Source organism: Gavia stellata, chromosome 28 (genome assembly GCF_030936135.1).
Source record: "Gavia stellata isolate bGavSte3 chromosome 28, bGavSte3.hap2, whole genome shotgun sequence".
Taxonomy (NCBI): domain Eukaryota; kingdom Metazoa; phylum Chordata; class Aves; order Gaviiformes; family Gaviidae; genus Gavia; species Gavia stellata.
Window position 1 is genome coordinate 5,886,753 of NC_082621.1, and position 27,182 is coordinate 5,913,934.

Genomic DNA, 27,182 nt, shown 5'->3' on the forward strand with positions numbered 1-27,182 from the left:
GCCACCACGGCACCGCGCTGGTGGGTGACTCACGCAGCCCGTGACCTCGGCGAGGCGTATTTTTAGGCGCTCGTTAAAAAAGAAAGATAACGAGGGGAGGGACACACGATAATGATGGAGAAAAGAACCAGGGAAGGAGCCAACGACATGACAGTGACAGCTTGGGGGGGACACGGGGGTGGCAGCACCCCCACCCCAAAATACTCTGCCCCCCCCAAGCCTTGTTAAGCCCCCAGGAATAATTGCCTCCTTTAAGCTGGCTAATTGATTTTTGCACGCTGATTAAATTAAAGCCTCTGCGGGAGCTGGAGAGGGGACGCGGGGGCGATCGATGGGCTGCCAAGTGTCCCCTGGTCCCCTCCTCTTTTAGGTTGGGGGACTGGCGTCTGGCTCCCGTGCGTCCCCTGGGGTTTGGGGACACCACACAGGCGTGGCACTGGAAGGGGATGCACTCTCAGGGTGGGGTTTTTTGCGGGGGATGATGACCCCGTGGACCCCATGGATGCCACCGGGGTTGATGCCACCTCGGCGTCATCACCCAAGGCCACCAAACTGCCAAACCGCTGCGGTGGGCAGCACTGGCTGCAGCCCCCAGGCTGCTCTACGCCTGTGTGTGTGTGTGTGTGTGTCCCACGGTCCCCGCTGCATGTCCCCCCCTGGCCCCGCGTCCTTCGCTCACCCCCAGCGCTGGCAGCGGCTGTCACTTGCCATCACGTCCTGCTGTCCCCGCCGAGGCTGACGGAGATGGCAGACGACAGAGCGGGCGCAGCCGCGCAGCCCCGTGTCACGAGCCCGCCGGTGCTCAGCCCCCCGGGGACAGCTCTTTTGCGTGGTCGTCACCCCTTAGCGCGGCCCGGCCATCCCCGCGGTGGCACCCGTGGGTGCCCCATTGTCACCACGGCCTTTGCCGACGGCAGTGGCATCCTGTCCCGCAACCCCAAGGTTGACCCTGATGGGTGCTCCTGCGTGGTGGGTGCTTCGCCACGCGGGTGTCACCCGGGGTTGTCCCAAAACGTGGGTCAACTCAGAGCCCAGCCCCCGTGGGAGGGGAAACTGAGGCACGGAGGGGGGAAACGCCCTGGGGATGCTCTGGGGACCGCCCCCCGTGGGGACATAGGTGACAGGTCCCAGGGGTGTCCCCAGCTCCGGGGCGGTGGCCACCAGCTCCCGGGCACGGAGGTGACAGAGCTCCAGCCCCCGTGGGGACGTGGCCGCTGGGTGCTCGGAGACGGAGGTGGTGTCGCCGGGCCCCGTGGGGACAGGGCGTGGCTCGCAGAGACCACGCGGGGACAATCCACGCGGGGGGGGATGGGGCAGCAAAAGGGCCCTCAGCTGGTGGGGGGACTGGGGGGGGGGGGGCAGCTGGGGCCGGTGGGACCGGGGTCCCCCGGAGAAACCGGGGGTCACGGGTGGGGCGGGCGCGGGCCGCACCGGGAGAGGCTGCAGGGGTGGGCGTGACGGGGGCGTGGCAACACCGAGGGGCGTGGCGGAGGGGGCGTGTCGCCCCGCCCAGTGCGCTGCGGGGGCGTGCCCCGCTCGGGAGTGGGCGTGCCCGCGGGCGGGACTGGGCGGGGTGATGGGCGTATCCGGGGCGGGAGTGGGCGTGTCAGAGGGCGTGGTCTGAGTGTGTGGGCGTGGCTTGGGCGGGCGCGGGGCGCACCGGAGCCAGCGGAGCGCAGCGGAGCGGAGCGGCCACCGCCGCCGCCACCCCCGAGCCCCCCCCGCCGCCGCCGCCGCCGCCGCCGCCCTGCTCCCCCCCACCGGCACCATTCCCAGCCCCGGGCGACAGCGCGCCCCGGCCGGGCGGCGGCTCAGCCTGGGCCGGAAAACTTTACTGGCGGCCGCGGCGGGGGTGGTGATGGTGCTGGTGCTGGTGGTGCTCATCCCGGTGCTGGTGAGCTCCGCCGGTACCGACGGCCGGTACGAGATGCTGGGCACCTGCCGCATGGTCTGCGAGCCCTACGGCCCCGCCGCCGCCCCCCCGCCGCAACCGGCCGAACGCGGCCCCCTCCCGCCGCCCTCCACCCTGGTGCAAGGTCCCCAAGGCAAACCGGGGCGACCGGGGAAACCGGGACCACCGGGACCACCGGGAGAACCAGGACCACCGGGACCGGTAGGGGCGCGGGGTGAAGCGGGACGACCGGGACCCCCGGGATTACCGGGACCGGGGGCTACGGGTGCGGTGAGCGCAGCTACCTATAGCACGGTGCCGCGCGTCGCCTTCTACGCCGGCCTCAAGAACCCCCACGAGGGCTACGAGGTCCTCAAGTTCGACGACGTGGTCACCAACCTGGGCAACAGCTACGACGCCGCCTCCGGCAAGTTCACCTGCGCCATCCCCGGCACCTACTTCTTCACCTACCACGTCCTCATGCGTGGCGGCGACGGCACCAGCATGTGGGCCGACCTCTGCAAGAACGGTCAGGTAAGGGCTGGCCATCCCGGCTACCCGCCCCACCGCGGGGATGGGAGCTGTCGCTGCCCCCCGTGCCCCGGGGAAGGGTGCTGGGTGCTTCCTCGGGGTGCCCCGTCCTTTTCCCAGGGGTGATGATGGGCTCTGGCTACGTCCTCGATGTGTCCCATCCCTTTCCCAGTCCCAGGGATGCAGCCCCAGGGTGCCACGTCCTTCTCCCGGTGGCAGTGATGGACTCTGGGTGCTTCCCCAGGGTGCCGTGTCCCTTTCCCAGTCTCAGAGATACACCCCCAGGGTGCTCCATCCCTTTCCCAGTGGTGATGATGAGCTCTGGGTGCGTCCCTGGGGTGCCACATCCTTCTCCTGGCCCTGGAGATGCACCCCCAGGGCGCTCTGTCCTTCTCCCAGTGGTGACGATGGGCTCTGGGTGCATGCCTGGGGTGCCCCATCCTTTTCCCATCCCCAGGGATGTACCGCCAGGATGCTCTGTCCCTCTCCCGGTGGCAATGATGAGCTCTGGGTGCATCCCCAGGGTGCCACATCCTTCTCCTGGCCACGGAGATGCACCCCTGGGATATCCTGTCCTCCCAGTGACATGATGGGCTCCGGGTGCATCCCTGGGGTATCCTGTCCGGCTCCCAGCTCCGGAGGTGCATCCTTGGGGTGCCCCATTCTTCTCCCAGCCCTGGAGACGCACCCCCAGGATGCTCCATCCTGCTCCCAGTAGCAATGATGGGCTCTGGGTGCATCCGCAGGGTGCGTTGTCCTGCTCCCAGCCCTGAAGATGCACCCCCAGGATGCCACATCCTTCTTGAGTAGCAGCGATGGGCTCCGGGTGCACCCCCAGGGTGCTCCATCCTTCTCCCAGTGGCAGCGATGGGCTCCAGGTGCACCCCCAGGGTGCCCCATCCTTCTCCCAGTGGCAGTGATGGGCTCCGGGTGCATCCTGAGGGAGTCCCCTCCTTCTCCCATCCCCAGAGATGCTCCCCCGGGGTGCCCCGTCCCTCTCCCAGCACTGCGGACACACTCTGCCACCGTAGCCGTGCTGCCCTGATGTGTCCCCGAGGGTCCCCTCAGTCCTTTCCTTGGCCCTGGAGATGTGCCCCGCTGTGCCTCTGGGGTGCCTTGGGGTGTCCCCGCTGTGTCCCCGGGGTGCCCTGCCCTCCCCGGCCACGCCATTGTCCCTGCCGGAACTCCCCGAGGGGGGACAGGGCTCCTCTGCAGGGGACAGTGTCTGCGGTGGCCTGGAGGGGGGCAGCGCCTGCCCTGCTTTTGGGGTGCTGCACCCCCAGCCCGGAGCCAGCTCTGCTGTTGCTGTGTCAAGAGAGATGTCCCCATCGCCAGCCAGGCTGCATGGGGACACCATGGGGGGGGACACCCCGAGGCTGGCTCCATCCCTGCCTCCCCACCCCGCTCCTGAATCCTCCCCCCCGATCCCATCCATCCCAAAATCCTCCCGATCCCAAGACGCAGCCGCTCCGTCCCCACAGTTTTTGGGCGATGCCCAAAACGCTGCCCCTTTCCCATGCCGTGTCCCCCCTCCCCGGCCACGACTCGAGGCACAAGACGTGGCCGTGACCCCTGAAATGTCACCCAAGCTCAATTCCCTTGGGTGTCACCACAGACGGCATCCTCACCGGCATTCATCCCGCCCCGCTCCCGCTTCCCATCATTTTCTGCCAGCTTCAAGCCCCGCGGTGCATCCCTGTCCCGAGGATGTATGACACTGAATTAATCCAAAACTGCGTTATCAACCCAAAAAAAAGCCGGGGGCCGGGGGGAAGCGGGAGCCCTGGCACGGCCACTGTGCTTCACCCCTCGGCTCCCAAAACCTCCCCGCTGGGAGTGCAGCGGGGGCAGGAGCCGCTCAGCATTTTTTCTCCATCCAAACAGTTTAAATTTTCTTTTATTGGGGATATTTTTATCTCTCTCTCCCACCCCAGCCCCAAATTTTGGGGGTCCCGGTGACGCTCGGCACTGCCAGCTGTTTCTCCCAAGCAGCAACCATGTAACTCTGGATTGAGCATCCCCCAAAAAAACCACCTTACCCCTTTTTTCCTCCCCCAAAATATTTTTGGGGACCCCCCCAAACCTTCCTGCCTCCTTCCACCCCCTGCTGAGCTCTGACCCCCCCCAGCTTGGCGGGGGATCGATGCTCCCGGGCGCTACCGGATGAATTTCCAGAAGCTACGGAGCCCCTTGTCGAGAGGAACCACACTCGGTCGGGCGCGCGATGCAGCTTAATTAACCGGTTGTTAATTACTAACGAGGTATCACCACTCCAATATTTATAAAGAAGCGGCTCGGGAGGCGGGGGAGCGCTTCGGCGGGCTGGCACCGGCGGGAGAGTTTAAAAAAGGTTCCCCAAAAATGCCCCAAATAATTTAAAAATGGGGTTAATTAGAGGTTTGTTGCCAAAAATAACCCCATCGCTGGCAAGGCTGAGGGGGGTCCAGGGGTGCCGGGGGGGTTTCCCAGTGGATAAGGGTTGATCCCAGCATCCTCCAAGGGAATTATAACTTGGGGGGCTCCCCCCCGACCCCCACTTTCCTCCGGGCGCTGCCGGTTTGGGGCGCAGCCCATCAGCCCTGCGTCGGGGCTGGAGTTAATGAGAGCCAGGGGAGCCGGGCTGGGAGGGAGCTGCTTCTGGTGGTTAATTAGCATTAATTATTCTTATTTGTATTAGCCCGTAGGTGCAGGGAGCGGGGCAGTGGGGTGGGGGGGAGATGCTGGATGGATGGACAGACAGATGGGGGGGCTGAGCCGGGCGGTTTTGGGGTCCCCATGGAAGGGGTCCCCATGGCGGGGTGAGGGCCGTCCCGGCTGCCTCGTGTAGCCGAAGGGGTGTGTGGCTGTGCCACGGCTTGGGGGGGGGCGCAGCCCTGGGGGGTCCCCATGGGTGGGGGCCCGGTGACGGTCCCCAAGGGACCCTGTATGCAGGGACACTGGGATGCACTGGAGGGTGCTTGGGGGGCACCCGCTGTCATGCACAGGGGGTCCGGGGGGCACCCGCTGCTGCATCCAAGGGGTCTGGGGGTGCACCCGCTGCTGCACCTGGGGGCACTTGGGGGGTACCTGCCACCATATCTGGGGGTCTGGGGGGGGGCACCCGCTGCCATGCCTGGGGGTCTGGGGGGGCACCCGCTGCTGCATCCAAGGGGCCTGGGGGGCACCCGCTGCCATGCCTGGGTGGCACCCACTGCCATGCACAGGGGGTCTGGGGGTGCACCCGCTGCTGCACCTGGGGGCACTTGAGGGGTACCTGCCACCATATCTGGGGGTCTGGGGGGCGGCACCCGCTGCCATGCCCAGGTGTCCTGGCGGGGGGCACCTGCTGTCAGGCCCAGGAACCCTTGGGGGGCACCCGCCACTGCACTTGGGGGTCCTGGGTGAGCATCCACCACCATGCCCAGGGGGTCCTGGGGGGTGGCACCCGCTGCTGTGCCCGAGGATCCGGGGGGCACCCGCCACTGCACTTGGGGGTCCTGGAGGGGCATCTGCTGCCATGCCTTGGGGGTTGGGTCTTGGGCCGTGGTGGCTGCGGTGGCCGGGACACATGGGGCATGTGGTGTCCCCGAGGTGCCGAGTGTCACTGCCCGCCCCCCCGCCTGCCCTGGGCCCTTGGGTGCAGCTGGCCACGATGGGGACCATCCCCACCCCACAGTGTCCCCAGGGCTGGTGACACCACCCCCGCTGTGTCACTGGAGTTGGTGACAACGACCGCAGCACAGTCAGCCACCGGGCCAAGGGCTGTGTTCCCCCCGCGGTTCCCACCTCCGGGGGCTGCGCCTGGCTGTGGCATGGGGAAACTGAGGCATGGAGCAGGACAAGGGGGACGAGGCCATTGGGGGGGTGGGCGGGACACGTGGTGGCAGCCCCCACCTCCTCTGCCGCTGCGGAGCCAGGAGCAGCGCAGCCCGGCCCCGGCGCTGCCATTTATCTTCCCTGGTTAGCACGAAGGGCTGGCGGGTGCGCGGTGACGAGGCGGCTCCTTAACGAGGGAAGACGGATGGCACCAGGCGGCTCTGGCTGCGGCGGGGGGGGGAACGATGGCGGCAGAGCCCGGCACCAAACGCCTTTTCCTGGTTCTCCTTCCCTGTTGCTTCCCCCCCCCCCCTCTTCCTCGGCACAACCCCAGGCAAGGCTGTGTCCCCTGGAGATTGGGGCACTGTGATCAACTGAGATTCACCATGTCCCCCCACTGGGGCTGGGGACCCTCGTGGTGGCAGGGTAGACAGAGGGTGACTTTTAGTGGGGTGACAGTGTTGGTGACAGCATGAGTGATATGGCTGCATGGGCGAGAGCAAGCCCTATGGGATCACCTGCTGGGCCATCAGTAGGTTTCAGAGTTAACAGCATCTGACTGGTGGGTTACCACACCATTGCAGGCTGCCTATGGACTCAGGGAGACATCGCTGTGTTTCCTGAGGAGGAGAGGACCCCTGGGACCCCTGTCCTGCGGGCAGAGGACAGGAATCCATGGGGACACCCCTCCTTCCCCTGCCGGCTCTGGGACCCTGCAGCTGCTCAGTGGTGCCTCCCCACCCGGCACCAGCCAGTTTAGAGCCCGTTCTCCTCGATTATAATTAGGAGCATCTTCTCCCCGGTGCACCACTTTTGCATTTCACTTGGGATTTTACCTTCCGGCTTGTCACTGTCACCTAGCGCCGCGCGATCTCCCTGCAAGGCGCTGGTGTAGATTTGATTACCCAAATAATTCTGCAGCGGCAGCGGGCTCCAGCCACGGACCTTCTTTGCCAGGCGGTTACAGCACCTCTGGCTCTGCCGGCACCTCCTGGCCTTGTCTTCCAGCACCGAGGAAGTATTTATGGAGGGGAGCATCCCACCCCGCAGCGGGTTGGGAGCCGGGGGAGCAGCGAGGCTTGTTTTGGGGGGATTTGAGCTCAGCCAGCTCAGCCCTCGCCTCACACTCACGGTCCCCGTGAAGCTTGTGGGAAGATGTGCGGGGATGTGGCGGGTTCATCAAGTGGGTTCAGGGCTGGGCTGGGAGACGGGGTCCTGTGTCCGAGACGTGGTCCTGCATCCGAATCCGGAGCCAGGGTTCTGTGTCTGAGCCGTGGTCCTGCATCCGAATCCAGAGCCAGGGTCCTGTGTCTGAGCCGTGGTCCTGCATCGGAATCCAGAGCCAGGGTCCTGTGTCTGAGCCGTGGTCCTACATCGGAATCCGGAGCCAGGGTCCTGTGTGTCTCAGCCATGGTCCTGCATCCGAATCCGGAGCCAGGGTCCTGTGTGTCTGAGCCATGGTCCTGCATCCGAATCCGGAGCCAGGGTCCTGTGTGTCTGAGCCATGGTCCTGCATCCGAATCCGGAGCCAGGGTCCTGTGTGTCTGAGCCATGGTCCTGCATCCGAATCCAGAGCCAGGGTCCTATGTCGGAGCTGTGGTCCCATGTCTGAATCTGGAGCTGTGGTTCCACATCCGTGCCATGGTCCTGCATCCAAACCCAGAGCTGTGGTCCCGTGTCTAAGCCATGGCCCCACATCTGAACCCAGAGCCATGGTCCAGCATCCGAACCCAGAGCCGTGGTCCCACATCCGAGCTGTAGTCCCACACCTGAGCCTCCCAGGTCAGGGAGTGGCCACCTCCTTCCAGGACCCATTCACCCACGGGTGGGGATCTGGGGCACCCCACGCTACCCCGGAGCTGGCGGGCGGTCTCCCTGGCTGTGGGTGAGCTGGGATCCCAGGTGTCCCACGGGATCCAAGGGCTGAGCTGTCCCCTGAGCCCCGTGGGGCTGGATCCAGGTAACATGGATGTCCCCTGCGCAGGTGCGGGCCAGCGCCATCGCGCAGGACGCCGACCAGAACTACGACTACGCCAGCAACAGCGTCATCCTGCACCTGGACGCGGGGGACGAGGTCTTCATCAAGCTGGACGGCGGCAAGGCGCACGGCGGCAACAACAACAAGTACAGCACCTTCTCCGGCTTCATCATCTACTCGGACTGAGCCTGGACCCACGGCATCGCCCCATGGCCCTCCAGCCCCACGGCATCCCCCTGCTGCCGTCCGGCTCCACGGCATCGCCCCGCAGATGTCCAGCCCCACGGCATCCCCCAATATCCGTTCAGCCCCACAGCATCCCCCTGCTGCCGCCCAGCCCCACGGCATCCCCCACTGCTGCCCAGCCCTATAGCCTCTCCTTGCTACTGTCCAGCCCCATGGCATCCCCCCATGGTGGTCCAGGCCATCTACCGTGCCCCAAACTCCCCCTTTCCCATTAGCTCCCCCCACGGCTGCTAATTCGGGGCTGGGGGGCCACAGGAGGCTGGCAGGAGGTGGGGGCCCCCCCTGCGTTGCCCCACTGCACCCCCATCCCCTGGCTGCGCACCCCACTTGGCCGCACGGCACCCCGCTCCCCACTGCCTCCCCACACCCGGGGCGATGCCGGGGGCCGGGGGGTCCCCGCCAGCGTGTATATATGTACAGGACGCGCAGATGTCGATACAGGTGCCCCCCCTCGTCCCTGGGCGGCCCCGTGCTGGGGGGCTGCGTGGGGCGGGGGGGCCGCCCTCGCTGCCCGACCCCGGGGCGACTCCATGGTAAAGCAGAGCTGTGACCTCTCCCTGTCTGCTGTCTGTGTCCCCGCGTGGGGCAGAGCCGGTGTCCCCCACCCCAGGGACGGCGTCCTTCTGTTACCCCCCCCCCCCCCAAAGTGACCCCACTTGGCTTCCCGAATTGGCCCAGCCGGGGGTTTCTGGGGGGGGTCCCCTGTCCCCAAGCGCTGGTGTCCCCTCTGCCACCTCCAGTGGGGACACTGGAGGTGCCACCATCGCCAGCCGTGTCCCTGCCCCCAGATCCCAGGTCTCCCCATGGGGACGTGTCCCCTCAGGGACATGGCGTCCCCACTGCAAGGGGGGGGCACAGGCAGGCGACGTAGAGCCACGGTGACCCTCTGGCACGCGCACCCGTCACCGCTGCCTCGGCGCGGGCAGGACGTGGCCCAATTAGAGGTGACAGCGGGCGCCTGGGGCCAGCGGCCGCCTCCTGAGCGGCTGCAGCAGGGGCAGAGGGCAGGAGCCATTGAGGGTATGTGGGTGGCCCTGGGGACAGGGCACGGGGGTGGATGTCACCCCCCCGGCCCCAGTGGGTCCCAGGTGCTCGTTTATCAGCACTAATTAACGGGGACGAGGCGGCGGCCGGGCAGTGGGGGCTGGGTAGGGCCGGGGCGGTCAGCTCTGAGCTGTGAGGAGGAGAAGGCCGCCATTAAGGCCTGCTGTGGCTGTAGCCACCACCCCAGCTGGCACCAGGGGGGACACCGGGTCCCTCAGCCCCCTCCCGGGCTCTTGGCTGGGCTCTATCCGCTAAGACAGCGCTTGGACCGCCGGTTGTCCCCGCCTCAGGGGGCCGCCCCGGCCCGGTGGCCACGGCCGGGGTGGGGATGGGGTGGGGACAAAGATGGCGGCCAGCGCAGGGCACGGCGGGACTACAACGCCCGTGGGGCACTGTGCGGGGAGCGTTGGGCACGTGCGGCGGAGGAGCCAATGGGAGGGGAGGCGGGGCGAGCGGCCAATCAGGAAGGAGGGCGGGACCTGCAGGGACGTTTGAAAACGGAGCGGCGGAAGCGGCGGGTGAGTGGCGGTGGAGGGACGGGAAGGGAGAGATAGGGGCGGGTGCGGGGCCCGGGATGGGGCTGCGGGGGCCCAGGGAGGTAGATAGGGCTGGGGAGTATCTATAGGGACCGGGGGGGGTGGTGGTATAGTGCTCGGGAGCAGGCGGTATGGGGGTCTGGGGCGGTAGGAAGGGCCCGGGGTGCAATAGGGGCCCGAAGCGGGGGTATGACTGGGGGGGGGGGCTGTGGGGGCCTGAGGGGGGAAGGTAGGGGCCTGAGGGAGGCTGTACATGTCAGCCTGTGAGGGGAGGTGGGGGGGCAGGCTGTGGGAGGGTAGGCTGTGGGAGGGTGCTATGAGGGCCTGAAGGCGGTGTAGGGCTGTGAGAGGGGCTATAGGGTCGTTGGGGAGGCTGTGGGGGCCTGAAGGGGGTGTAGGGCCGTGGGGGGATTATAAGGGCAGCTATAGGGGCACGGGTTAGGACAGGGAGGGTGTGGAAGCAGGGCCTGGGGTGGGGGTGTGAGGTCTTGCCCAGCCACGGGCTCCCCCTCCACCGCTTCACCCCCGCGGCTGACCCATTCCCCCCCACCCTCCAGAGTCCATGAGGCCTCTGGGACGTTCAGGTCCAGAGCTGCGTCCTCCAGCCAGCACCGTGCCCCTACCTCAGCTTCCCCCCTGTCCCCATGGCGGTGGCCCCCCCGCCTGAGGAGGGCACCGTGGCTGTCATGGTGCGCGTGCGGCCCTCCGCACCCTGTGAGCGAGAGCGGGCCGCGCGCCCTGTCCTGCATGTCGTTGACCAGCACATCCTCATCTTCGACCCTGATGAGCGCGGTGGCCGCCCTGGCAGCGTGCTGCCTGTGCGTGGGCCAAAGCATCAGGGCAAGGACCTGAAGTTTGTCTTCGACCGGGTTTTCGGGGAGGCAGCCACGCAGGAGGAGGTGTTCCAGCACACCACCCTTGAGATGTTGGACAGCGTCCTCAATGGCTACAACTGCTCTGGTAAGACCTGGCAAGCGCCTTCGATCCCTGCAGGAATTCCTGCCCCATCTGCTTCTGGGCTGGATGGGCTCAGCAGAGCCGTGGATTTATTTTGGAAGCCCCCAAGCAGTTGGGGAGAGGGGGGACACAACAGCAACACAAGAACAAATAGCCTTAAACTTGGTGGCACCAAGCTTGGGGTGATTGCAGGTGTGGTCAGGATGGGGATGTTCCCGACATGGAAGTGTCATCTAATCTCGGCAGGTAAATGAGAGGAAGCAAAACATGAATTGCTCTTATAGAATCTCAGAATTATTTGGGTTGGAAGCGACCTTGAAAGACCATCCAGTCCAACTCCCCTGCCATGGGAAGGGACATCTCCCACGAGATCAGGTTGCTCAAAGCCCTGTCCAACCTGACCTTGGACACTTCAATGACAGGGCATCCACCACTTCTCTAGGCAACCCGGTCCAGTGTCCCACCACCCTTGTGGTAAAATATTTCTTCCTTATGTCCAGTCTAAACCTGCCCTCTGTCAGTTTAAAACCATTACCCCTTGTCCTGTCACTACAGGCCCTGGTAAAAAGTCTCTCTCCATCTTTCTTGTAAGCCCCCTTTAATACTGAATGGCCGCAATGAGGTCTCCAAGGAGCCTTCTCTTCTCCAGGCTGAACAACCCCAACTTCCTCAGCTTTTCTCCATAGCAGAGCTGTTCCAGCCCTTGGATCATTTTCTGCACCCAGTCTGACAGGTCTGCGTCTTTCTTGTACTGGGGTCCCCAGAACTGGACCAGGTGGGGTCTCATCCTGTCTCCTGTGGGAGAGCAGGCAGGGAGAAACCTGGCCGGGCTGGAAGAGCAGATGAAAAAGAATGGTGTGAAGTTTAACAAGATGATTACAAAGTCCTGCATCTGGGATGGAATCACCCAAGAGCCCAGTACAGGCTGGGATCTGGGTGGCTAGGGAGCAAGCTCGCTGGGAGGGACCTGGGGGTCCTGGTGGACAACGACCTGAACGGGAGTCAGCAGCGTGCTGTGGCAGCAATGAAGGCAAGTTGGATCTGGGGCTGCATCCCCAGGGGCCTTTCTAGCTCAGGCAGAGATGTGATCATCCCACCCAGTGCTGTGTCCAGCGCTGGTCCCTGCAAGTCAAGAAGGACACGGAGTGGAGAGTTTCCAAAGGAGGGCCACAGAGATGATCGGAGGGCTGGAGAGCCTGCCCTAGGAGGAAAGACTGAAGGAGTTGGGTCTTTTCTCCCTGGAGAAGAGAAGATTTGGGGGGAACCTCATCAGTTTTTGAGTACTTAAAGGGCAGCTACAGAGAGGATGGAGGCTTTCTGGTCACAAGGAGAAGATAAGGGGCAACAGGTACATGTTGCACCGGGGAAGGTTTCATCTCAGTAATAAGAAAGACTTTTTTTTTTACGGTGAGAACTTTCACTGGAACAACCTCCATGGGGGCATAGCGGAGTCCCCACGGCTGGAGGTGTTCAAGACACTACTGGACAGGGTGCGAGATAATCTCATCTGGGCTCCCTTTCCCACAAAAGCTTGGACCAGATGATCTCTTCAGGTCCCTCCCAGCCTGGGCTGTTCTGTGGTGCTGCGATACTGGGGGCCTCAACGGTGCTTGGCACTCTAGGAGATGTGATGTAGAGGATGGAGGTGAGCTTTAGGGTAGAAAATGAGGCTGTGCAGGTGCTCTCCGGGCACTTCGAGCGATGAGGATCACTTGCGGTCCGCTCTCCTGGGGCAGGAAGGATGGGAAGAAATCAGGTGGATCCGTGGCGCGAAGAGCACCTTGATTTTTGCCATCCCTTCCCAGCCTGAATTGCCATGATGGGCAGAGCTTTGGGAGCATGCTGAGTTTCAGAGTGGGATCTGGGGTGAAGCAGACATGTCTCGGGGTGCTTTGGGGGCTGCCCTGCCCCTTGCGAGCATCTCCCAGACTGGCAGTGCCGTAAAGCTGGTTCTGAAAGCTCCTTGCCTGACGCTGTAGACCCTCATGCCGTTTGCAGGCTGTCAGCAGACGAGCGGCTTAACGAGCACATCACTTCTGCGAGGCAGGCTCCAAGCAGGAGACAACCACTCTCCTGTCTAATCATGGGCTGGGCACTGGGACCAGAGGATGCTATTCCTGGATCTCCAGCATGCTCTGCGAGCCGCTGAAGGCTGCCTCTGTCACCGTGCCCACCTGGCAGGCACGTCTCGTGTCTCTATCTGCATAAAATAGCTCCAGAATCCTGAAATGAGAGAGTTGCGAAGCACTGAGTGCTGCTAATGGGGAGAAGGGCTGAGGCTCTCTAGATTAGTGTGTCCTGCTCTGATGGTGATGCTTCAAAGAGGGTGTTGAAAGATGGGGGGGAAAATGAGATTAATTACAAGGTCCGGAAGAAGAAACACCTTCTGGTGAGACAGGGGACCGGGGCTGCTCAGCTTGTTAAAGGGAAGGTTCAGAGGTGACTGGAGCATGGCCTCCAAGCCGGTGATGGTTTGGGGACTCGTTCTGTCACTGCTAAATTAGAGAGGCTGAAACAAGGTAAAAAAAATTGCACTAAAGGGTAGTGCAGCCAGCGTGGAGGGCAATTAGCTTTGCCTCGTCTCCGCGAAGCCTGTGAGCAACCCCTGCTGCAGGGGTTGCTGCAGGAAGCTCTCCTCTCCGGACAGGAGCGGACATTACACTGCTTCCGTTAATTAATAATCGTTTCAACCATCCACCATTTCTCCTCCCAGTGTTTGCCTACGGTGCGACAGGAGCAGGAAAAACCTACACTATGCTGGGCTCGGAGAAAAGCCCCGGCATTATGTACCTCACCATGATGGAGCTGTACAAGAGGATTGAGGCCAGAAAGGAGGAGAAGAGCTGCGAGGTCCTTGTCTCCTACCAGGAGGTACGCTGCGGCCGAGCCATGTCCCTTCCTGCCTCCTGGTCACCATCTCTAAGATTTGGGGTTGATGTGGACCCTGTAGTGCCATGCTTGGGGTACCCTGTGCACTGCCAGCTGTGCTCGGTGTCTCCAGGGCAGCCCTAGAGCCTGACTGGAAGCAGGCTCACCTACCCAGTTCAGTGAACTGGTGCTGCTGGTTTCTCCCATCTGCAGTCGGGGAATTTTCTCTTGCTGTGGTCCACACAGCAATGAGGGCTTCCTGGCTTGAAAGGGCTTTAGAGAAGCGATGGTGCGGTGACTTGCCAGTAAAGCTGTCCTGAACTGCTCTCTGCATTTAGAGCACCGTCCGCTACTCTCAGCGTAACAAGGTCCCAGAGGTGGTGTTGGGGGACACACCAGGCTGTGCATGACCCTGGGGTACAAAGCTCCTTCCCTCCTGGAAAACAAACCTCAGCCTTACGTCGAGTTCCCTGTTCCAGGTGTACAATGAACAGATTCACGACCTGCTGGAGCCCAAGGGCCCTCTGGCCATCCGGGAGGATCCCGAGAAGGGAGTCGTGGTTCAGGGTCTCTCCTTCCACCAGGTGGGTATAAAAGTGGGCACAAGGTCTGGGCAACACTGCACCTACGCCAGTTCTGAAAGTGAATGCTGGGCGATGGGTGGGGTGGTGTGTGAAGACATGGGGGTGCTGTCTGCGGGACTCCTGGCTAGCAGCAGACGTGACCTTGAGGTGAAACGAGCCCTGCAGAGCAGCAGGATTCCTCAGCCTAAGTCACCGTGGCTGCATGGTGTTGGGTTGTCTGCGTACCTGCATACAGGGTGCACTGATACCTCCCCTCTGCCCCTTCTTTCCCAGCCCGCATCGGCAGAGCAGCTCCTGAAGATGTTGGCCAATGGCAACAAAAACCGGACTCAGCATCCCACCGACGCCAATGCCAGCTCCTCCCGCTCACACGCCATCTTCCAGGTGAGGGCTTGTGATTGCAATATTGCTCCGGATTTGTGCCGAAAATGGGGCTAGGGAGCAAGTCCATGCCAGGACCGGCATCCCGGGGTTCCTGCCAGTGCTTTTGGTGTGCCACGGGGAAAATCAGAGTGGTTGTGGCCCCCCTGTCCCCGGGGCTAGACAGGTCACTAGCCAGTGCTGCAGCAGGACAGCACATACTGGACATGGTGGTGGCCATGTCTCCTGGACAGCCTCGTACTCCCAGCTTTGTGTTACATCTCCCAAGGGCCGAAATTTCTCTTTGTGCTTTTGACTCTTGTCGACTTAGCATGTGGGAGCCGCACCTAAAACCTGACCCAGAGCAAAGGGGGTCGATTATCACTGGCTCATGCTTCTGCCTCCCCCCAGGTGCTGCAGGCGGGCTGTCTCCTCCATCGTGTCTCCCCTGGCACTGAGCTGGGAATTGCACTCCCCTGGGGGCTCTGTAAATTTGCTCTCCAGTTTCTCCATGCTCTCCTATGCAAACCTGCCAGTTGATTTCAATTCCAGCCAGGCCCTTCCCTGAATTAGCAGGGCCATCACGGCTGAGTGGGGAGACGTAGGGCTCTGACTGTAATTTCAGTCTGAACCTGGTGCCTTGCCCATTGCTGCTTGCAGGGGGGAAGTCCAGGTGTCTGGATGCTTTCCCAGCCGGCTTCCCAGCTGGGCTTGTCGGTGGGTGCTGGATTCCTGCCTGCCGTGAATCCATTAGCTGTGCTGGAAACCTGCCCTTCCCACTGCCTGCTCTGCCTCCCGGCAGGCAAACCACAGGCTGGTGAGGATGCAGGACTGGTTATTGGCCTCCAGCATCTACATGGCACCTACAGTCCATGCAGGAGTTGCTCCTGGGGGTGGCTGAGGGTGTTTTAGGGCATTGGGGGAAGCGTTTGCTACCAGGTGAGTCTCAGTGGCTGTGTCCCTCCTTACCCACGCCAGCCGGGAACTGGGCTTGGCACCGAAAGCCCTGGCTGTTTGCCTTCCTGGGGGCACTGCAAGATTGTGTCTGGGGGCTTGCAGCCCTCATTGATGTGTGAGTTTACTGACAAAATCCACAGTTGAAGTCGGGGCTGGTGCTGCCACCATGTGTGAGCACTTCCTGGGTCGTGCCAGGGCTCTGGTTTGGTGTGTTGCCCTTTGGGGACCGGACCAGCTGTACCCCACTCACTCACCAAGCATAAGAGATGCTGATGATTTTCTATAGTTCTGTTACTTCTTATGAGATCCCTTCCATGGCTTTGCTACTTGTGTCATCACCAAGTTTTTAGTTTGTCTTCTCAGCGTGCTGGGCTACTCTTTTCTCCCTGCTCAGTCTCACAGCCTGTGTAATCCTCTTCGCCATCCTTTTATAAACATTGAAACTGGTGATGCTGGCTCCAACCAGCAACCCTGTGTGCCTTGTTGAGCTGCAGCCTCACTGATCTCTGTCCTTGCAGATCTATATGAAGCAGCAGGACCGTGTTGGCGGCCTCACTCAGGATCTGCAAGTAGCCAAGATGAGCTTGGTCGACCTGGCAGGCTCAGAGCGAGCTTCAGTCGCCAACACCAAGGGAGAGCGGCTCCGGGAGGGTGCCAACATCAACCGCTCACTGCTGGCCCTCATCAATGTCATCAATGCGCTGGCTGATGCAAAGGTAATGCTGTTCACATGGCCCCGCTGGGCTCTGGCTCTCTGGGGTGGGTGAATGTGAGGGGCATCCTCAAGTGATGGTCTAGCTGGTGCAGTGAGAACGGCAGCCTGGGCTGGGCTCTGAGAGGTGCCGTGCGATGAGCCTGGCCATCCCCTTGTGGCACAGGATTAGGAGCTGAGTGCCCAAGGGCCAAAAGCTGAGCAGACCCTTGATCTCTTGGTACAGGGCAAGAAAACCCACATCCCATACCGGGACAGCAAGCTCACGCGCTTGCTGAAGGACTCCATTGGTGGCAACTGCCGCACCATCATGATTGCTGCTGTGAGTCCTTCTGCGCTGGCCTACGAGGACACCTACAACACGCTCAAGTATGCCAACAGAGCCAAGGAGATCAAGCTGTCGGTGAGGACCTCGTGTTGCAGCGGTGATGATCTGCGTGTTTGGGAGTGGCTGGGGATGGGTGGGAAGGAGCCTGGTGCATGGTGGGGTAGATTAGTGCGTGCTTGAGTTTTCCAGCTCTGGGGGCACCACTCTGGGCGGAAAGCAGCTGATGAAGCTGCAGACACTGTGTGCCTGGTCTTCTGCTAAAGCTCCTCAGCCCAGAGCCCAAAAAGACTTGTGACTGGGACAGTGGGTCCCTGAGCACAGGTCGTATCCACTGCAGCCACCCTGAGGAACCTGAACCCTGGAGGAGGCTGAGTAGCTGCGCTGCTCCAGTGGCGGGAGAGGGGTATGTGCTGCCCCAGTTCTTCTTTAACCTCTCCCTTGTCCCTGTCTCTGCAGCTGAAGAGCAATGTGCTCAGCTTCGACTGCCACATCAGTAAATACGCTGGGATCTGTGAGCAGCTGCAAGCAGAGGTGAGATGCTGGCGGGGGGGCAGGACTTTATCTTTAGCTGTGGTTTGCTTGAGATGTGGACCTCGGAGCTCCTGGGCGTCGTGAAACCACCTGAGCAACAGATGATCCTTCCTTGCAGGTGGCACGTCTGCGGGCGAAGCTTCGTGCTTACGAGGATGCTGCCCGGGAGGCAGAGAACCAGGCACCGGCGCCGCTGGCTGCCCTCACCTTGAGCCCAGTGGCGCTGCCCAGGTAAGGCTGGTGGGGAGGAGGAAGAGAGCTTAGTGTGACCTCCTGGTGTCCCCCGTGTCAAGGAGCCTGCAGGGTTTTAGTGCCAGTTGGAGCCTAGGTGTCCATCAGAAAGCAGATAAGCTTCTCTGCTGGTGTGCACCATCATCTCGACTGTTGTTGGGTGTAGTTATGAACCTGACGGATCACAGTGTGCAAGCACCAAAGGGTTGCAAAGGCCAGATATTCTGTTTGATCCATCCCAAAACTTCTTATGCAAAATGACTGCTTCACCTGAGGATCTTCTCTGGCTCAGTGGCTTCTTCTCTGGCTTCTGTAGGTTGGAGGAAGTTGTTCCGAAGACGTGCTTGGCCCTGGGTGATCAGAGGGAGAGTGATGGAGAGCAGCAGGAGCTGGAAGTTGGATGGCCTGTTCAGCTGCAGCTGGAGTCGGAGAAGGAGGTGAGAGAAGGGGTGGGCAGCGTGGGAGGGCTTGGCATGACAAGAAGGGCCCAGAAGAGGCTGCGGGGGGCTCAAATACCCTCATGGGGTACACTGGGCCTGCTGGGAGAGGACAGGAGCTCAGCTGGTCTGTGGGGTCCTGGCTTAGCATGTGCTGGGCTGGGGATTGCTAGCGAAACCCCTTAACTTCCCAGCTAACAGGGAGTTTGGGGACCAAACTCAGCTCAAATACGGGCTAATCCTGGGCTTTTGGGTGATTGCTCCAGGCTCCAGAGAAAATGCCTCCCAGCAGCCCCAGAGCAACCCACCAGACAGATGGCCAGCTGGAGCCGAAGAAACCAAGCCACCTTCTACAGAGGTTGTCCAGCAGCCAGAGAGAGATGTGAGTGTCCTCTTGCCGTCCCCAAGTGCCATTTCCTCTTGTTTGCCTATGGAGGATGGGTTGTCCACTCTCCTTTGTGGCATGTAGCTGTCCTAGGGATGGTCTAGATGGATGTGGGACCAGGTCTTTGCTTGCAGATGACTGCCTGCCCTGTAAAATAAGGGATTTGGCTCCTGGGGATCTAATCCCATGGTATAATCTCTCCTGGAAATGCCAGCAATGAAGGTTTCCAGGCACAGCAACTGTGTGAGCCTTAAGTGCGTGTTGTTAGTCCTGAAATTACCTCTGCGAAGTCTTTCCTCCTGCCTCAGCTCCCTCAGGTCCTGCCCTGGCAGGGCTCCCATGGCACCATCTGCTGATGTCTCTGCCCCAAGCATCTTGGCAGAATGAACCTCTTCAGAAAGATCTCTTGAGGGAGGCTGGCCTTGACGTGTGCTTAGATCTCTGTCTGCCTCTAGGAAGCTAACGAGTGTCTGAGGCCCGGCAAAAAGTCTGTGGATGCCGTTTGGTCCCTTGTAACCAACAGGTGAACACACAACTCACAGCTCAGGTTCTCTGGTAGATATTTACAACTTGGGTATCTCACAGCTTCAAAGTTTGCCTCTCTTCCCCCAGAAGTCTGCTAACAGGCTCTGGCTCACCTGAGGAGGTGTCTCAGAGGTGATGCTGGTGATGCTGAGCCTCTGGCAGTGGTGACACTGGCTTAAGCTCACCTACTCCTCCCTTCCTGGCTCTAGAGGCTCTCTTGATGAGTGGTCATCGCCATCCCAGAAGAGGCCCAGCTATGGTCTCCACTCAGCCGAAAGCCATCGCCAGAAGGAATGCGGCGACCCAGACAGAGCTCCTGCGCAGGCATGCGGCTGTCCAGGTCTCTGGCTGCCAGGAGTGCCTGAGCCTGTCACTTGTGCCAGAGGCCGGGAGAGACCACACTTGTGTGCGGTGCAACCAGGTGAACGATCTGCTCAGCCTGGTGGCAGAGCTGAAAGAGGAGGTGGAGAGGCTGAGGAGTATCAGGGAGTGCGAGAGGGAGATAGACTGGTGGAGCCGTGTCCTACCGTCCTTGAGGGAAAGGCAGAGGATGGAGGCTCCACGAGAAGCAGAGGATCCCTTACCCTCTTGCCGCTGGGCAGAAGGAGGGGACCTGAGAGACGAAGGGGAATGGAAACAGGTCCCTGCTCGGGGCAGCAGGCAAATCCCCTCCCGGCCTCCCTCACCTTCCCAGCTGCCCCTACACAACAGATATGGGACTCTGGAACTTGAGGACCTCTGGAACTTGAGGGCCAGGCTAAAAAGGATATGCATGAAAGTCCTTCCAGGGCGCTGCCTAGGGCGCGTCAGTCTGTCCTACGCATCACAACCACCTCTACTAAGACAAAACGGAGGGTAATTGTTGTCGGCGATTCCTTCCTGAGGGGAACAGAGGGCCCAATATGCTGACCAGACCCAACCCACAGGGAAGTCTGCTGCCTCCCTGAGGCCCAGGTGAGAGAGGTCACTAGGAGACTCCCTGGTCTGGTACGCCCCACCGATTACTACCCGTTGTTGGTTTTGCAGGTTGGCAGCAATGAGGTTGTACAAAGTAGCCCAAAAGTGATCAAGAGGGACTTCAGAGCGGTGGGGAGACTGGTTGAGGGATTGGGAGCGCAGGTAGCGTTTTCCTCAATCCCTTCAGTGGTGGGGAGGAACACTGAAAGGAGCAGGAAAGCGAACCTGGTTAACACGTGGCTCAGAGGCTGATGCCGTCGGAGGAATTTTGGGTTTTTTTGACCATGGGGTGGTCTACACAGCACTGGGCCTGCTGGCTGCAGATGGAGTTCAGCTATCATCAAGGGGGAAAAGGATTCTCACTCGTGAGTTGGCAAGCCTCATCTAGAGGGCTTTAAATTAGATTTGAAGGGGGAAGGGGATGAAACCAGGCTGCCTAGAGATGAGCCTAGGGGTGGCGTGCTGACATCGGGCGTGAAATCGATAGCCCAGCTCAAGTGCATCTACTCCAATGCATGCAGCATGGGCAGCAAACAGGAGAAGCTGGAAGCCGTTGTGCAGCGGGACAGCTATGACGTAGTCGCCATCACAGAAACATGGTGGGATGACTCGCATGACTGGAGTGCTGCGATGGAGGGCTATAAGCTCTTCAGGAGGGATAGGCAAGGAAGAGGAGGCGGTGGGGTGGCTCTATATGTTAGGGAGTGTTTTGATTGCATAGAGCTCAATGATAGTGATGACAAGGTTGAATGCTTATGGGTAAGGATGAGGGGGAACGCTAACAAGGCAGATATCCTGTTGGGTGTCTGTTATAGACCACCCAACCAGGACGAAGAAGCCGATGAAGTGTTCTACAAGCAACTGGCAGAAGTCTCACAGTCGCAAGCCCTTGTTCTTGTAGGGGACTTCAACTTATACCAGATGTCTGCTGGAAATATAATACAGTAGAGAGGAAACAGTCCCAGAGGTTCCTGGAGTGTGTGGAAGATAACTTCCTGACACAGCTGGTAAGCGAGCCTACCAGGGGAGGCGCCCTGCTTGACCTGCTGTTTACGAACAGAGAGGGTCTGGTGGGAGAAGTGAAGGTTGGAGGCTGCCTTGGGCTTAGCGACCATGCAATGATAGAATTCTCAATTCTTGGCCAAGTAAGGCGGGGGGTCAGCAATACCACTGCGATGGACTTCTGGACGGCAGACTTCGACCTGTTCAGGACACTGTTTGAGAGGGTCCCTTGGGAGACGGTCCTGAAGGGCAAAGGGGCTCAGGAAGGCAGGACCTTCTTCAAGAAGGAAATCTTAAAGGCGCAGGAGCAGACAGCCCCCATGTGCTGTAAGAAGAGCCAGCAGGGAAGATGACCGGCCTGGCTGAACAAAGAGCTTTTGCTGAGACTCAGGGGGAAAAAAAGGAGAGTTTATCACCTTTGGAAGAAGGGGCAGGCAACTGAAGAAGCATACAAGGACCTCGTTAGGTCATGCAGAGAGGGAATTAGAAAGGCAAAAGCCCAGCTAGAGCTCAACCTGGCCACGATTGTAAGGGGTAACAAAAAATGCTTCTATAAATACATTAACAACAAAAAGAGAGCCAAGGAGAATCTCCATCCTTTACTGGATGGGGGGGAACATAGTCACTAAGGATGAGGAAAAGGCTGAGGTACTTAATGCCTTCTTTGCCTCAGTGTTTAATAGCCAGACCAGGTATCCTCAGGGTATTCAGCTCCCTGAGCTGGAAGACAAGGATGGAGAGCAAGAGAAACTCCCTGTGATCCAGGAGGAAGCAGTTAACAACCTGCTACACCACCTGGGCACCCACAAGTCTATGGGGCCTGATGGCATCCACCCAAGGGTGCTGAGGGAGCTGGCGGAGGAGCTTGCCAAGCCGCTCTCCATCATTTATCAACAGTCCTGGTTAACGGGGGAGGTCCCGGATGACTGGAGGCTTGCCAACGTGATGCCCATCTACAAGAAGGGCCGGAAGGAGGATCCAGGGAACTACAGGCCTGTCAGCCTGACCTCGGTGCCAGGGAAGATTATGGAGAGGTTTATCTTGAGGGCACTCACAGGGCACATGCAGGACAATGAAGCGATCAGGTCCTGCTTGACCAACCTGATCTCCTTCTATGACCAGGTGACCCGCCTGGTGGATGAGGGAAAGGCTGTCAATGTTGTGTAACTGGACTTTAGTAAAGCCTTTGACACTGTCTCCCACAGCATTCTCCTGGAGAAGCTGGTGACTCGTGGCTTAGACAGGTGCATTCTTCGCTGGGTAAAAAACTGGCTGGATGGCCGAGCCCAGAGAGTCGTGGTGAATGGAGTGAAATCCAGTTGGCGGCCGGTCACAAGCGGAGTCCCCCAGGGCTCAGTTTTGGGACTGGTGGTGTTTAATATATTTATCGATGATCTGGATGAGTGGATTGAGTGCTCCCTCAGTAAGTTTGCAGATGACACCAAGTTGGGCGGGAGTGTTGATCTGCTGGAGGGTTGGAAGGCTCTGCAGAGGGATCTGGACAGGCTGGATGGATGGGCCGAGGTCAGTTGGATGAAGTTCAACAAGGCCAAGTGCCGGGTCCTGCACTTGGGTCACAACAACCCCGTGCAACGCTACAGGCTTGGGGAGGAGTGGCTGGAAAGCTGCCCTGCAGAAAAGGACCTGGGGGTGCTGGTTGACAGCCGGCTGAATATGAGCCGGCAGTGTGCCCAGGTGGCCAAGAAGGCCAACGGCATCCTGGCCTGTATCTGAAATGGTGTGGCCATCAGGAGTAGGGAGGTGATCGTGCCCCTGGACTCAGCTCTGGTGAGGCCGCACCTCGAATGCTGTGTTCAGTTTTGGGCCCCTCACTCCAAGAAGGACATTGAGGTGCTGGAGCGTGTCCAGAGAAGGGCGATGGAGCTGGTGAGGGGTCTGGAGCACAAGTCTGATGAGGAGCGGCTGAGGGAGCTGGGGGTGTTCAGTCTGGAGAAGAGGAGGCTGAGGGGAGACCTTATCGCTCTCTACAATTATGTGAAAGGAGGTTGCAGAGAGGTGGATGTTGGTCTCTTCTCCCAAGTGACAAGTGACAGGACAAGAGGAAATGGCCTCAAGTTGTGGCAGGGGAGGTTCAGGCTGGATATCAGGAAAAATTTCTTTAGTGAGAGAGTGGTGAGACACTGGAAGAGGCTGCCCAGGGAGGTGGTGGAGTCACCATCCCTGGAAGTGTTCCAGGAACGTGTGGATGAGGCACTGCGGGACATGGTTTAGTGGGCATGGTGGTGTTAGTTGATGGTTGGACTTGATGATCTTACAGGTCTTTTCCAGCCATAGTGATTCTGTGATTCTAACTCGTTCTTGGGTCTGTCTCTCTGTCCCAGGCTTGTAGGCACTATGCTGAGTGTTGTTCAAAAGCAGTATTCCCTCCTGAAGGCTGCCAACCTCCTAACTCCTGACGTGGTCTCTGAATTTGAGGAACTGGAGCGCCTGATCCATCAGGAGGCTGATGTAAGCCTGGAGCAAGCCACATCTCCAAACAGACCCACAGAGGTCAGTGGGGCCACTTCAGCCCAGAGTATGCAGCAGGGCTGTGACGGTGAGGATTTGGATTTGGGACAGTCGGTGCTGTCCCCTCTCCTTTGTCTCGGGGTGTGCTGGAGGAGCTGGTGGTGGTGGGGCAGCTCCCAGCCGTGAGCACAGGGCAGGGAGACAAGTTTCTCCTGATGTGGTGCCCAGCGGGTTATGCCGAGAGCGGTTCCAGCCTCACTTTGTTGAGCGATTCAGGCTAGCCAGCATCTCCGGCAGCCTGGGGCACAGCAGGAGCCGTGAGCAACCCTTGTCTCCGGGGAGCTCAGCATGTGTGTGCAAGTCAGCTTAAATGTGAGTGATATTTCTGCTCCAGGAGGAAAAAAAGCAGTTCTGATACTAATTTTTTCTTGTCTTTTTTACTCCTCCATGGTATGTTTGCCCAAGTCAGCCCAGCTGCAGCCTCCCAGCTGGCAGCCTGCATCGGACCAGGGCTAAGCTCTTCCTCCTCATCCTCAGTGCCAATGCACGAAGCCGATAGTGAAGCTGTGGGCTCTGCAGACCCTGTTTTCCGGGGACAAACCAGGCGTTGCCATGGGGCACTTTCTTTGGGACCAGTCTGGTGCCTTTAGGCTGGCAAGGCGGAGGATTATTTGTGGTGTCTCTTTTCCTCTGGATTTAATGCGGTTTGATGGAAAACCCCCCAGCAAAGAGCTGTTGTAGGGCTTGCCGGGCAAATCTCCACTGAGCTGTGATGGGGGGCAGAGGGGGATGCCCCGGGGTTTGGGGGTGCCTGGGAACTGCAGACAGGGAGGTGACTTTCTTCTCTGCTCCTTCTCTGCTCCTTTAGCAGAGCCATCTGTCGCTGTGCCCAGTGCCCCTGTGACGAACGCTGCCCTGCAATGCTTGCAGCAGCTCACTCCGCTCTCCAGTTCCACGCCGACAGCTCCCAGCCCGATTAAGAGGAGGAGGAGGAGGTCTGAGATGAAGAGCGCTACCCAGTCAGCAGCTCCCTGCAGCCTCAAAACGGGGATGAAACGCCAGTGGAGAGGCGGGAAAGAAGCAGAGACCCCTAAGGCGACGCAGAGCCCAGGTACCTCCTGTCTCAAAGCAGCAGCCCAGGCACCCCCTGTCTCTCCGGTGCCATCGTGTTGCACCCCCAAAATCTGCCCCCTGACAGTCACCAAAAGCTGCATGCCCCTGACAACGTCAGCTGCCCAAAACTGCTGCACCCTGCCTGCTTTGCCTGTCCACAACGTGAATGAGACTTTCAAGATCTGCGAGAAGAGCAGTTCACCCAGTGCAGCCAAGCCAGCTGCCTTCAGCCTGCCTGAATTCCCTGTCTGGGAGAATGCCCAGAGCGTAAACAAGCAGGATGGCCCACTCATGCCCAAGTAAGTGCTGCTTTGGATAGGTTACCCATGTTTTTGGGGATCCCCCCTCCCTGGTCTTGCTGTCTGGGTGAATCCTTTGTGGATCACTGCAGCTCTGCTAAGAGGGGAGACTGGGCAGAAGACACGTGGCCTGCAGACAGGCAGCCAGCGGGCTGAGCTCGTGTGTGAATCATTTGCAAAGATATAAAAAGCATTCCAAGAAAATCTATTTCTCCTTTTCCCTTTGGACATGGAGGAACATCCTCCAGATGGTTTCTGGAGCCCCAAGTGCTGGTTGGGAAGCAGATGGGGCATCGCCTGTCCTCCCGGAGAGGTCGGAGTGAGGGTTGGGACTGCGCAGTGCGTTGTTTTGTTTTGTTTTTTCTTCTAATGCTGGTGCCTCAAAGAGGCTCTGGCTTTTACAGAGCTGTGTGAATTTATGTGACCATCCAAAAACAGAGATTGGCACGCCCTTGGTAATGCAGGACACTTTTAGGTCTCCCTATCCCCTCCTATAGCTCTAGGAAATAGTTCCTATAGAGGGTAACTGGGGAAACTGAGGTACAGGGGAATGGCCCGACCACCTTAGGGAACAGCAGTACGCAGGCAGCTGCTGCCTCCTGTGCAGATCTCCTGAGGATTTATCCCTATTTGAATCATTTTCTACTACAAAACCGGGCAGGATTCCTGTGACTTCTGTTCCCTGCATGTGGATGGCGTTGGGCTGGTTGCTTCCCAGCCTCATGAGAGCGGGTGGCCAGGACCTGGCCCTGTCACTAACCCTCTGTTCCTTGGCCACAGAGCCTGCCTCCCAGTGTTTGCCATGAGGGGTTCCTCCATCCCTAAGCCCTCCTTGCTCTCCAAAGCATCTGCACAGAAGCGGAGGCGAGTGGAGAGGTGAGACAGCCGCTGGCAGGCCGTGCAGGCAGCAAGGGCTGGCAGCTCCTGCCTGTGCTCCCCTCTGGGGCTCGAGCCCCCATCCCTGCCTACGTCAGCTCCACCTCACCTGTGTCATCCAGGGATGATGGGGGGCCTCCGCCCTGAGCCTCCGGGGTTTAAAATAGCCCCTTTTTTCTTCCGCAGCGTTGCTTCTCCCTCCCTGGGTGGGCTTGCCAGCCGCATCACCCAACTCCCGAGCAGCAGCTGGAGATCTGCACAGCCCTCCCGCATCCCAGGTGAGCCCTGCACCCCTCCGCACCCGAGCACATCCCTCTCACTGTGCTCGGGCTGCAGGAGTGAGCCCTGCCTCGGGGCAGGCAGCAAACTGGTGCTGTGACAGCCCCATTCCAGTTCAGGGGGGGAAAAATAGCTGGCATTGGGACATCTGGCATTGGCGGAAGATGCTGTTTGGGGTTTGCTGCTTCCTGGCTGCAGCCTCAGGGAAGGTCGGTGGGTGCATGGAAAGGGGGAGGGAGCCTGCAGCGCCTGGATCTCCATCAGGAGGGGACCTGGGTTCCCTGCTTTTACCTCGGAGCCACCTCATCAAATTCTCTCCTCTTTCCGTCCTCAGAACATCCTTTGGGTGCTCGCGCCAGGAAGGCCAGCAAGAGGACCACCGAAAAGCCTGTGGCACTCACAGCAACCCCCCTGCTGCCACCCCCATGCCAATGAAGCTCTTTATGCTCATGGCTCCAGGATCCCTCCCAAAGTCCAAACCCAGTGCCAAACTTCTTTCTTTCTCTAGGAGCTCTATCCTGTCCTTCCTGCAGTCCCACAAGCATCCCCTCAAGCCCTTCTTCTACCCCTAAAGTCACCCCCAGCCATCTCCTGCCTGGGGTCCCGGGCTTTGCGTGTTACCCCCCCCCCCCCCCCCCCCCGTGTATTTTTGCAGCAGATGGATTATTGCTGTTCCCTCTCAGCCCCTCTCTAATCCGTACCGGGGTGTCGAGTGCTAACAGATGGGTGATGCTAAGAAATAACACTCGCTTTTAATAAATCCTTTCGTTTCAAACCAGAGGGGCGAGGGGAGACGTGCGGCTGTTTCTTCTCGCCTCCCCCTCGTGTAGGGAGCCGGGCTTGGTAGCGACTCCCTTCTGAGCGGGCCTGGAAAAGGCCCTTGTTCCTGGGCGTGGGCTCCATTGTGGCTTCCCCTTTTCACCCCGCATCTCCTGTCAGTGTGGGGACACTGTGGGTGCCTTCTGCCCCCTTTGTTGTGCCGGGGGGGGGTGGGGGGTGGTCTGGGCTGCTTGCTCAGTGTCCGAGGGTGCAGGTGAGGGGTGGTGGCAGCTGCCTCCCCTCCCGGCTCCTGCTGCTTCACTTAAACATGGGGGAGAGTGTTTCTGTGCTCTGCTAAAACTCTGTCTCCTTGTCCCCCTGCGCTCCTCTCCAGCTGCCTGCGAACCCCCAGTCCTGGGGCAGAGAGCTCTGAGCATCCCTACCTGGGGGCTGTGACCATCCCCTAGCACCCCCATGATCCCCATGCCAGGGCACATCTGGGCACTGTGGCACATCTGGCTGCCTGCACCAG

The 27,182-nt window shown here is 60.2% G+C and overlaps 2 protein-coding genes across 2 annotated transcripts; both read left to right on the forward strand.

Moving 5' to 3' along the window:
* Window positions 1-1,858: 1,858 nt before the first annotated feature.
* On the forward strand, window positions 1,859-8,502 carry C1QL1 (complement C1q like 1). Its single transcript, XM_059830553.1, has 2 exons — window positions 1,859-2,425; window positions 8,202-8,502. Exons 1-2 carry the CDS (start codon window positions 1,859-1,861, stop codon window positions 8,379-8,381), a joined length of 747 nt encoding a protein of 248 aa, XP_059686536.1. The 3' UTR covers window positions 8,382-8,502.
* A 2,163-nt stretch (window positions 8,503-10,665) lies between these two features.
* Window positions 10,666-26,518, forward strand: KIF18B (kinesin family member 18B). The gene is made up of 15 exons (XM_059830430.1): window positions 10,666-10,981; window positions 13,692-13,849; window positions 14,326-14,430; window positions 14,704-14,814; window positions 16,266-16,463; window positions 16,686-16,862; window positions 17,244-17,318; window positions 17,437-17,549; window positions 17,866-17,986; window positions 18,253-18,368; window positions 23,198-23,412; window positions 24,193-24,736; window positions 25,517-25,612; window positions 25,799-25,890; window positions 26,226-26,518. Exons 1-15 carry the CDS (start codon window positions 10,666-10,668, stop codon window positions 26,324-26,326), a joined length of 2,538 nt encoding a protein of 845 aa, XP_059686413.1. The 3' UTR covers window positions 26,327-26,518.
* Window positions 26,519-27,182: the final 664 nt, after the last annotated feature.

What these genes read in the sequence shown, in the direction of transcription:
- KIF18B (XM_059830430.1), top strand. Translation starts at nt 10,666, where the DNA reads ATGGCGGTGGCCCCCCCGCCTGAGGAGGGCACCGTGGCTGTCATGGTG. An exon ending in GCTCACACGCCATCTTCCAG is followed by an intron (nt 14,815 to 16,265) that starts GTGAGGGCTTGT and finishes CTGTCCTTGCAG; the next exon opens with ATCTATATGAAGCAGCAGGA. An exon ending in AGCCCAGTGGCGCTGCCCAG is followed by an intron (nt 17,550 to 17,865) that starts GTAAGGCTGGTG and finishes TGGCTTCTGTAG; the next exon opens with GTTGGAGGAAGTTGTTCCGA.
- C1QL1 (XM_059830553.1), top strand. Translation starts at nt 1,859, where the DNA reads ATGGTGCTGGTGCTGGTGGTGCTCATCCCGGTGCTGGTGAGCTCCGCC. An exon ending in ACCTCTGCAAGAACGGTCAG is followed by an intron (nt 2,426 to 8,201) that starts GTAAGGGCTGGC and finishes TCCCCTGCGCAG; the next exon opens with GTGCGGGCCAGCGCCATCGC.